Genomic DNA, 10,737 nt, shown 5'->3' with positions numbered 1-10,737 from the left:
AGGAGTTGTAAATCCTGCAGGACTAGTCTAGAGTTGTTTCAGTCCCTTCATTTCTTGCCTTTCTAGACCTCAGTGCTAAAGGTGACTCTGTTTTGTATAACTGCATTCAGATATCTTTGTGTGTCAGCAGCGGTGGTGGCAGGTAAGGGGATGAGGGAGAAACAAGGGAAGGAGTGTAGACTAAGGATTCCACTGGCCAGGTTAGACACACAGAGGGAAAGTTGGGGATGTTCTAACGCTGCTGAGGGTAAAGACTCATTTGTGAAATTGCACAATATGTGTACAGTGAGAAAACTTTAATTCAAAGCCTTGGATACCCAGTATATTATTTTTGAATCTTATTCCTCTCTACAGTTAATGCAAATAACTAAATAACTCTAAGGAGCTGTTAAGGGTCCTGCTTCAAGATTTAACCCACTTTACAAAAATGGGGATTTAGGAGGAGATCCTTAGGGGAACTCTCAGCCCCTCATCTGTTCATTGGGTACTTAGGGCTTCTTGCAGGCACATTATGATGGGTGCTCTTGGAGACACAAAATTCCCAAGATTTTGCAGTTTGGATCAAAGTGAATGTGTTCAAAACTTGCCTCATAACAGTGAGGCAAGTTTACCTCTTTGAGCATTGGCCTGTGCCATATAAGCATTGCCAAGGAGAATAAAATGGGACCTGAATGCCTTGTCTCAGGGTTGCTTTTGATGAGTGTGACACTGTCTTTAGTAGCCACCAAGAGTCCTGCTGTGTTCTGTGGTTTCAGTGCATTGTGTTTGCACCTTTTTTGCAGTCTTGGACACCTCGTAGCTCTCCCAGCTTGTCCCCATAAGTGTTTTGGCCTGTGGGTAGTTGTCTGCAGAACAGCAGTACAGTGAAGCCAGGGCAAAAACAGCTTTTCTGCTCAGCTGGGTTTCTGGCCACAGTCCTGCTTTGCCTCCAGCCCCTGCTGGTTGATGAATACCTGTGTGCCACCAGGGATGGGCCCACGTGTGGAGGCCCATCAGTGGGAAAGGCTCTGCCCTCTGCATGTCTCCTTTGTGGTGGTGTGTGAGCAAGGAGGGCTGGGGCACAGGGAGATGGTGGGTGCCCACTGCCTTCTCCTGAGCTGTTATTTCCCCTTCAGAGCTGTGTAAGAGCAGCAGCCAGAGCCCTGACTCTGACTGGGTGGGTTGTAGGAGCTGTGGCAGTGCCATTGCTGCAGTGGCACTTGGTGTTGTCCATGGGCTAGGACACCATTTCTCCCACCATGCAGCTTGGGTATGGCTCAGCTGTTACAAAAGCAGTCCTGGCTGCACCTGCCAGCCTTCATTCTGCTACAGGCTTTGTAAGAAACTCAGTTACTGCTTTGGGCATGTGCCTGCATCCTCCCCTGGGTAATCCCCAGTACAGTCAGTGTCCCAGCTCCCATGTGCAGCATCTCCTGGAATGTTCCTGCAGAGCAACCGGCTGACTTGACAGCTGCCCTTGCTTCAGGCTCCCACTTACAACAGGTGGCTTCATTCCCCTTTTGTGGCTGCTCTCTGGAGCCTGCAGTCTGTACTCTGGCAGTTCTTCCAGCCACAGAGCAATAGGGAGGAAAATCCTGGCCCAAGCACATGAAGGATGCAGGGCCCACCAGGACAGGGACCCAAGCACTGAAATTGCCAGACTTGTGGCATGCTGTGTGTGACTGCCTGCAGCCTCTCCTGGCCTTGCCAGCAGCTCTGCTTGTTTCTGGTCAGGCTTGAGAAAGCATGGAGCCTTTCATCTTACTGGTGTAGCTGGTATTTTGTGTGTAAGCTGGAGTGTGTGGCAGCTCAAGGCCAGCCCTTAGTGCAGGTGTAGAGATGAGGTAAAAGGAGCCAGCATCACATCACCTGGGGTAGGCAGCCCCTCACCCCAGCCACAGCCACGCTGTCTCTGCCTTGTCCCTTTCCTGGCCAGCACGGGGTGGTGGTGGGAGCAGGCTGGGAGCCAGCCCAGGCTGCCCAGCACTGCAGGTGCTCTGCCAGCTTCACCAGCAGTGAGCCCTGTGGGGACCTGGCTGCTGTGGCTCATCCCAGCCCTGCAGGGGATGGAGCTGCTGTTGCAGGGACAGCAGGGAGTCTGGCAAGCTGGCTGGCACTGTGGTTAACCAGTGCTACCCCTGGCAGCCAGCAGCACACCCAGCTGCCTGTTCCCTGCCCAGCCCTCCCTGGGGCTGAGTGATAGCATAGCAGGCAGGCCCAGCACTGTCTAGCCAAGCCTGGTGGCAGCTGTCCCAGCACCAGTCATGCTTGCACTGGTGTCACTGTTCCAGCACCAGTACTGACTCAGCTGGTACTACCCAGCACCAGTTGTCCTGGCCTTTTACTGCCCAAGCACCAGCTTGGCCCAGTACAAGCTGGCCTGGCCCCAGTGGAGGGAAAGCATCAGCAGCATGGATCAGGAAAAAGCTGATCCTGGTTCCTGGCCTTGCTCACTGAGTGTCTGCTTGGGAGTGTGAGCAAAATGCTTCTTCTTCAGCTGCAGAAGCAGCACCCCCACCTTGGCCATGTGTGACCAGGTACCAGCCAGCTCCTTCCTTTGGCACACTCCATTCCTCCTTGCTGGAGTGCCACAGCCCCTTGAAAAACTTCCCTCTTTTCCTCTCAAACACACAATGCTGCAGCAGTTGCTTATCTGAGCATGGCAAGAGGACAGAGCTGAGCTGAACAGGATAGGTGTAGCCTCAGTGACCAGCTGCTGGCCATGGACCAGAGCTGTCAGTGCATGACCCCAGCCTAGCTGAGAACGTTGGGTTTCCTGACACTTGGGCCATCTCAGTGCTGTGCTCAGCCAGACATTGCTGTCCTGCCTTCACAGCAACCATGCAAGTCTGGATCCCCTTCACAAAATCTAGCAGAAATAAAGCACACATCCATGTCAAACATAATATATTTATAGCAAAAATAGGCTTTTTCTGTAGCTTCCATACACAAGGTTTTCTCCCCGTATATTTACGCAGTAAACAGGTCGACTGAAGCAGCGTGCACTGGCTGACTCGACAGCTGCCCTTGCTTCAGGCTCCCACTTACAACAGGTGGCTTCATTCCCCTTGGTGGCTGCTCTCTGGAGCCTGCACTGGTGCCCTTGTACCTCTCCAGCCAGGGGTTGTGGCACAGGCAGGGAGCAGCCCAGGGAGATGGGAGGAATGGTCGTGTAGCCCCCCAGGCAGAGGGCAAGGCTGGTGGACAGGCTGCCTCTGTTCAAATGGGGCAGTCCCAGGAGTGCCCCCACCCCACATTCAAGGAGAAGCTTCCTGTAGCTTACCTGTGCTGACCACAGGCTCCTCCACCATGCTGTTAAGCAAGTGACTGGGCACAGGGCCTCAGCCCTCTCATGGTGGTAAGAAGATACAAAACACATTAACTCAAACAAATTAACAAGCCTCCCTTGTTTTCCTGCCTCTCTGCTGATGGGAAGCAGAGGAGGGGCTTAGGACTGCCAAAGGCCCCAGCAGAAATCTCCAGTGCCTGAACACTGTCAAAGAACCTTCTCATCCCGCTGTCAGAGAAGGCAAAGCATGAGGATGCTCTGCCAGCAAGAGCTTCACAGTTTGGAGTTTGCTGGGTCATCTCTTGTCCATCCCAGAAGGGTTTGGCACATAAACCTAAAGGACATAACACGCAGGCAGCAAGTGCATCCCCTTGCTGAGCTGGGGAAGGGCCCTTGCTAGGAGCCAGCACTCTTGCTGCCTAACCCTGCAACTCAGAACATTGCAACACACCCACATGCTGCCCCCACTATTCCCAAGTGAGAGACACCACCCCACTGAGGACAGGTGCCCAAGTGTGGCTTTGCAAGCAGAGCAGCCACTGCAGCACAGGGAAGGAAGCCAGTGGTCCCCTCTGCCCTCCTTGTGCCACCGAGGCTCCCACAGCACCCAGGCAAGGAGCATCCCTCTAATCTGGCCCCAGTCCCCTCCCCACTTCCCTCTCCCCCATGTTTTTGGCAGTCCTCCTTGGACATGTTCAAGTCTCCAGCATCTCAGCAGCATGGACTTGCCTCACAGTTTGGTAATTGCACGTAACAGGGCCACTCAGTGACCCCCACAAGGCGGGGGGGAACCAACAAAAAGGAACAACAGAGTCAAGTGAACTAAATCGAGGAATCCCTCGCCGTCGGTCCCAGCGTGAGGGTCCCACACGAGTCCAGGGACAGAGGAGGCTGCCGGGCCCTGCAGCAGCTCCAGCATTTAGGAGATCATGTACTGGGTGATGGCCTGCAAGGCGTACAGCAGCTCTGCCTGCATCCGGGCTTCCAGGATCAGCAGGTTCACGTGGACCTGCAGCAACACAGAGAGGCTCAGGCAGCTGAAGTGTGCTGTGCTCAGCAGTGCAAGCAGCTGCCCACCTGGGCAATGAGTCTTGTCATCAAAATGCCACCAATTTTTCCAGCTCAGGCAGCTCCCCCTTTCCCCTCCCTGCTTCCCAGAGCTGTGTGCCAGGGAGTCCCCTGCATACTTGGCACCAGCATTCCAGGCTGGCAGCAGCACAGTCCCCGACACCCACAGCAGCTGCTCCTGTGAGTTACAGCTTGAAAGAGGGCTCGCCAGGAAGCACTCAGCACTGGGGTAATGACCTTGGAGATGCCTGGGCTGCTGGTGCCCCTGGCCTCATCACAGTGGGCAGCCCCATGCCACACTAAGCCCAACTCCTTACAAACAGCCAGTTTCCATCATCCCCCCCGCCTCAGACTGGTTTGGTGGCTCAAAAACCTCCCATATACCTCACAAAGCACCCCAGCTTGCAGCCCCTGCCCACTCTCCACCCCAGGCAGTCAGAGCCAGGGGCTAGCTATCCCACCTTTTCACTGTGCTTGAACTGCTTCCAGAACCTGTCAAACATCTCCGAGTTTGTCTTCTCTGGGTAGCAGGTTACAGTTTTAATGTAAACTTTGAGCATTCGCTCCAGGAGCTGATTCACTTCTGCATAGTCATAATCATCGTACCTGTGGGGAACACAGGGGGGAGTCACAGCCAGCACCTTGCCTGTGGCCTGCCTGGGGCATGGCACATCCACAGAGCAGGGGGGCACATGGCAACATCCACCAGGCACCAAAACCCTGCCCCAAAGCCCTGGCCAGAGCAGTTCAGTATCTGTTCCCTGCCTGTCTCAACATGCAGGCAGGGGATTCACCTCTGTCCCTTCTCCATGCTCATGTGGATGACAGACTGAGTGCCCTCCCCTCCCGCCTGAGTCAGCTCAGTTTTCTCCCCTGGACCATGAGGTTGGTTTCCCTACCTAATGCCAAACATGCAGTGGATGTAGTTCCAGATGCCCCGCTTGAAAACAGAGGGTTCACAGCCCTGCCGCTTGGCCATGGCACTGCTCTGCAGACCATCCACCATCCGAAACTTCTCATCCAGGAGATGCCCAATGTCAGAGTACAGCCGGTTGACCAGTGAGAAGCCATGGTCTTCCCAGGAGTAATCCTGTTGAGCACAGAAAGAGGATTTTTGCAATTTCAAAAAGGAGCTTGGAGCATGTTCCCAGGAAGAAGGCCTGGAGACCTTGGGAAGCAGAAGAATTCACTGAATATGCTCTGGAGGTAGCTCTGCCCAAACCACATCCCTTATCAAGCAGCTTTTGAATGATTTTCACCTTTGCCTCCAGGAGGGCCATGTGAAAAAAATCATCAACTCTTGGGGACAGAAGTCACCTCCCTCTTCCCAACCCTAGTGGGGCAGGGCCAGTCTGCATGGGCAACTCTGCCAGTATTTATGGGAGGGGAGGGGAGCCCAAGCTGCTGCCCACCCAGAGAGCAGGAGTCTTACCTGGACTCTGAATACCTGCGTCTGATCCTCATCACGCCGGGCAAAGTCTTGGTATCCAAAGTCAGGGTCCTGCATGTAGCACGCAAGGTTGGTGGCACCGGTGACTTCCCCATCAGTGTCTGCAAGAGGGGAGAGCCCTGCAGCTGGGTCAGAGCAGAGCTCAGCTGCCCTGCTCCCAGCCACATCAACCAGCCCTTGCTCTGCCCCTCTGAACCACATATCATGGAAAATGTAAGGCATAGAGGAGCAACAAACACACAGGGATGCCACATGAACTCCCACCCTGCTCCCTGCCCCTCACCTTCCTCTCGGTCCTGCTGCAGCAGCCTCATCTCGTCCCTGCCCTCAGTCTCCACATGGATCCGCTGCATGCGTTCCCGGAGGGAATCCAGCTCCATGCAGGAGTCCAGGGACTGCACAGACACAGGCCTGGGGGTGAGGGCAGCACTCCCAAGGGCATCCCCCCACACCTGCACAGCCACCCTGTCCCCCCATCCCCTGCCCACCCACCCTGGGGCTCACCCGCTTGCGGTTGATGCGCAGCAGCTCCTGGCCGTAGCTGTTGCTGGCAGTGGCCTCACAGAAGCACTGGTTCCCGAGTGACAGTGGCTTCAGCACGCCCCGGCCCCCCAGCCCCTCGTCCTGCTCGCAGCCACAGCCAAAGACAAAGCTGGCAAGCGCGTGGCAGTGTGCCAGGAGGACGACGGCGTGCACCAGCTCTGCCAGTGACCAGCTCCACTCACTGATCTTCAGCAGCTTCTGCAGAACACAGACACACCAGCAATGTGACACGTGGGCAAGGTGCTGGCAGCCCCTGGGGAGGCTGCTGTCCCCACTGCCATCCTGGTCCCTGGCTGAGAGCCCTTCCCAGTACCTCAATGTGCTCCTTGGTGATGAGCCACGGCCGGTGTGCCAGGATCTTGTTGATCTCGTTGAGGTTGCGGAGTTTGGGGGGGATGAATTCGAGGCCGCGCAGCCACTGGGGGTCCCCCCCTGCCCGCAGGAACTGCAGCACGTGCAGGTTCACCAGGTACCGGCACTGGTGCCGGGCTGCTGCCTGCAAGAGCAGCACGTCAGCATCACTGCCCCCGCAGGACAGGCCCCCACACCCACCTCTCACTCAGCCTCCAGGACATTGTGATTTTGGCCCCTGATGAGAAGCCCACGGCACAGGCTGTGTCTGCTGGAGGTTAAGGAGAGCCCCACAGGGCTGAGCAGAGCCCCCATCCCCTCTGGCAGGTGTCAGCAGGGCTCACCATGATGGCGATGTAGTGCCGGCAGTCGAAGGGCAGGGGGCCATCCATGTGCATCAGGTAGTGCTGTGTCTTGAGGAAGCTGTCCAGGTACTGGGGGTGGTATCCCATCTGCTGGGTCACCGCCTCCAGCCGCCCTCGGCTTGCCAGCACCTTCACAAAGAGGAACTGGGGGCACTCAGGGTCGCTGCTGGACATCTTCACTACCTGTAGGAAACACGCTCTGCTTAGCTCTTCCCAGAGCAGCCCCTGCTGCAGCAGCACACCCCAGCTAAGGCCAGGCTCTGCAAGAGGCAGAGATCCCTCTCCCAGCTAGGTGCTGCCAGAGGGACACTCACAGCCCTCACACAGAGCACTGCTCAGTGACACAGGTAGCAGGAGGACAGGGAGCAAGACACACAGCTTGGTCTGTGTCTGGGAGAAGGCTCTGCGTGGTGAGCAGAACCAAAGGGCAAACCAGGAATAATGTTCCTTATAGTGGTGCAAGGCCAGATCAGGAGAAACACAACACAAAATACATTCCAGAATGGGCAGCCCATCTGCCAGCATGGAGCCCTCCTGCCCAGTACCAAGATGTGAGAGAGCTGTAGAAACACCAGAGGGGCTCCCAGCCTCCTGCCCTGGCAAGCCAAGAGGCAAACCATGGCCTGGTACCTTCCATGTGATCAGGAGCACACAGAAGAGCTCCCCACATGTTGCCCAAGCAGACAGCATGGGAGGGCATCCTGCAGCACAGAGCACAGCTCTGTGCCCACCAGAGAAAACACAGATGGGCAGCTTGGCAAGACACAGACACCCCCAGCAATGCCCGCACCAGCCTGGCACCAGGGTCCAGCACAGCTCCAGCCCCTCCTGAGAGGGTGGTGGGAACAGAGGGCAGGGATGCTGGAAAGATGCCCAGGCAGCTGCCACGCTCCAAGGACCGTGTTGCCACAATTCCCACCTGACAGCACCTGCACCCTGCCCACCCCAGAGCACGGGTACAGCAGGTGCTACCCGTGTCACACAGGAAGCCACAGCTCCTGCTCACATGTGGGAGCCCAGCAGCACCCCTGGATATAAAGGATGCATCTCGGCTCCCAGGCTTGAACTGAAATCTCTCCTGGGAAATTCTGGCCCTGTCTTGTTCCTTCCACCTGTCTCTCCAGTGCAGTCACCCAAAGGCTGGCTGGTGACTGGAGCATGGGAACAATGGAGAAAACCAGGAGCACTTCTGCAAACCACCAAAGCTCCAGGGTGCCTGGCAGAGCAGCCAGGGGTGAGGGGCAGACAGCAGGGGTGAGCTGTGTGGCAGCACAGAGCAGTTGCACCCACACAGGCAGTGCAGGAAGCAGCTCGGGCTATTTTCCACCATCCTGCACTTCTGGTGAAAACACCATCACTCAAGTAACAAAAGGTTTACTTGACATTTAGAGTGTCCTCTTCACTTCCTCTGGTAAAAGGGGTCCACAAAACCCCAAAACTCCTATTAAAATGGAAAGATGAAAAGCACCAGCTTCTCTGATTGACAGGAGAAGATGAAAGCCAGAAGTGACCTGCAGAAGCCTCCTACCAAGTCCCTCTGCCTGGGGAAATGAGATGTTGTGAGGACACCCAAGGGGCTACAGCCCTGGTATTGTCCTGGAGGGCTGAGGTGGAGGAGCCAAGGGCCCTTCCACTTATTGGGAAAGGTGGTCCCAGGAAGGAGCTGTGCAACCATGGCTCAGCCTTTGGTGCTGCCAGCTCTCCTCACTCCGTTTGTCCAGGTGATGATGGAGCAAGCAACCAGGCAGATGTGTCTTAGAAGGAGATGATGAAGGAAGGGGGGAATGGAGGCGCAGAACAGCCAGCTCCTCGGCTCTCAGCCCCTGGCCAGGCTGAACTGCACACTACCAAAGGCACCAGCTCAGCCCAGGGTGTCTCCTACCGGCACCGCCTGCCGCATGCCCTCAGTTCTGCCTCCCCAGCCTCTCGCTTGGCCCTAGTGGCACCTTCCTCATCCTCCTCGGCCACAGCCCTCCTCCTCCTCCTCCTCCCGGAGTGCATCCACTCGCACTCCCGGGCTGTGGGAGCATCGCCTCCCTCCCAGGGGAACCTTTGTTTGTCCGGGCCCCCCGAACTCTTGACAGGCACCTCAGATGCGTACCCACCGTACCCACCACCGACCTCGTCCCCTCCCGGCCCGGCGGACCCCGGGGGAACGGTGCCCGAGGCTCCCAGCCGTGAGCACATAAAGCAGGCAGGAGGTTGAGGAGCCCGGACAGCGCCGGGATGTGCGGGAGAGGGGCCGGCGGACCCCGCCGTGCTCCCCGCCCGGCCGGGGCTCATCCTTTCGCCCGGTGAGACCGCGGCTCCGCCGGTACCGGTGGCTCCTCCGGTAACGTTCTCTGGATACGGTGCCGCGGCAGCACCTCTGGCCCGGCCCTTGTGCCTGGGTATTCGAGAGGACAGGGGAAGTCCGAGTGCCTGCGGCAGGGACCCCTCCGGCGGTGCCGGCGGCCGGTACCCGGGGCCGGTACCCGGGGCCCCATTGTGCGGGCGGCGGCGGCGGCAGCGCCCCCGGTGAGCGGCGCGGGCAGTGCAGGCGGAGAGAGAAAAACAAGTTTGATTGGCAGTGATGGAGCCACGGCGCCTCCCGCATCCCGCACAAAGGGGACGGGGACGCCACCGCCGCACCGGGACCGGCACCAGCACCAGCACCGGCACCGGGAGTAGGACCAGGACCAAGACCGAGCCGCCGGTCGCGGCATCCGGAGAGCACAGCCCCGCCGGTCCCGCGCACGGCCAGCGGGCATGCCCGGCCTGCTGGTGCCCTAGCCGTGCCGGCCCGGTGGCGGCGAGCAGGGCTGAGCCCGGTGCTTCTGCACGGGCTCCGGTGGTGGCGGCGGGGCGGGTCCTACCTGCCCCGGCAGCCGCTGGCATCGGCTTCCTCGGGGGTGCTCCACGCTCTGGGGACACACGATCATGGTGAGCCCGTGCCGTGCCGAGCGCAGTCCCAGTGCCCGCTGCCCGCTGCCCGGTGCCTCCCAGTGCCCGCTGCCCGCTGCCCGGTGCCGGTGCCGGTGCCCCCGCCCGGTGCGGCCGCCGGCAGCGCAGAGCCGGCACCGCGGCAGGCAGGGGGGCGGGCCCGCCTGCGCCAATCGCCGCCGCCAGGGGGCGGCCGCCGCCGCACCACGTGGGCAGGGCTGGAAAGTTACCGGGGCCGGGCGCAGGCCCCGCCCACAGCGGGGTGGGCGGGGCTCGGGGTGCCCCCGCCGCTGGGGGGCGCTGCCGCCTCGCCGGGGCACCGCGGGACGGGCGGGGAACCAGGCCGGGACCCCATCCCGGGCCCGGCCGTGACAGAGCCCGGCTGTGCCAGGGCCCGGCTGTCCGAGGGTCTAGCTGTGCCAGGGACCGGCTGTCTGGGGGCCCAGGTGTGTCAGGGCCCGGCTGTCTGGGGGCCCAGGTGTGTCAGGGCCCGGCTGTGCCATGGTCCAGCTGTGCTAAGGTCTGGCTGTCCGAGGGTCCGGCTGTGCCAGGGCCCAGCTGTCGGAGGGTCCAGCTGTGCCAGGATCCAGCTGTCTGAAGGTCCGGCTGTCTGAGGGCCTGGCTGTGCCAGGGCCCGGCTGTGCCATGGTCTGGCTGTGCCAGGGCCTGGCTGTCCAAGGGCCCAGCTGAGGGTCCCACTCTTCTCTCAAGCAAGCAGTGATAGGATGGGAGGGTGTGCTCTTACGTGCCTCTGCCAGGGAAGGCTGAGG

General features: G+C 59.1%; 1 protein-coding gene across 2 annotated transcripts; it reads right to left on the bottom strand.

Annotated features, from left to right (window-relative positions):
• Positions 1–2,875: 2,875 nt before the first annotated feature.
• LOC134425652 (sestrin-3-like) lies at positions 2,876–10,018 on the bottom strand. Of its 2 annotated transcripts, none has more exons than XM_063170438.1 (9): positions 9,901–10,018; positions 7,025–7,228; positions 6,643–6,825; positions 6,291–6,527; positions 6,070–6,181; positions 5,769–5,905; positions 5,236–5,426; positions 4,798–4,942; positions 2,876–4,277 (listed from the first exon to the last, which is right to left on the bottom strand). In XM_063170438.1, exons 1-9 carry the CDS (start codon positions 9,964–9,966, stop codon positions 4,188–4,190), a joined length of 1,365 nt encoding a protein of 454 aa, XP_063026508.1. In that variant the 5' UTR covers positions 9,967–10,018; the 3' UTR covers positions 2,876–4,187. The 2 variants fall into 2 exon arrangements, with proteins under 2 accessions (XP_063026508.1, XP_063026509.1); XM_063170439.1 differs by having other exon boundaries at positions 5,769–5,887.
• Positions 10,019–10,737: the final 719 nt, after the last annotated feature.

This window comes from Melospiza melodia, chromosome 16 (genome assembly GCF_035770615.1).
Source record: "Melospiza melodia melodia isolate bMelMel2 chromosome 16, bMelMel2.pri, whole genome shotgun sequence".
Lineage (NCBI taxonomy): Eukaryota > Metazoa > Chordata > Aves > Passeriformes > Passerellidae > Melospiza > Melospiza melodia.
This window is presented reverse-complemented; position numbering and strand designations above follow the sequence as displayed.

Coding starts and splice junctions, on each gene's coding strand:
- LOC134425652 (XM_063170438.1), bottom strand. CDS start 9,966: ATGATCGTGTGTCCCCAGAGCGTGGAGCACCCCCGAGGAAGCCGATGC. Junction 6,826..7,024: donor GGCACTACATCGCCATCATG/GTGAGCCCTGCT, acceptor CTGCTCTTGCAG/GCAGCAGCCCGGCACCAGTG. Junction 4,278..4,797: donor AGTTCAAGCACAGTGAAAAG/GTGGGATAGCTA, acceptor GTGTTGCTGCAG/GTCCACGTGAACCTGCTGAT.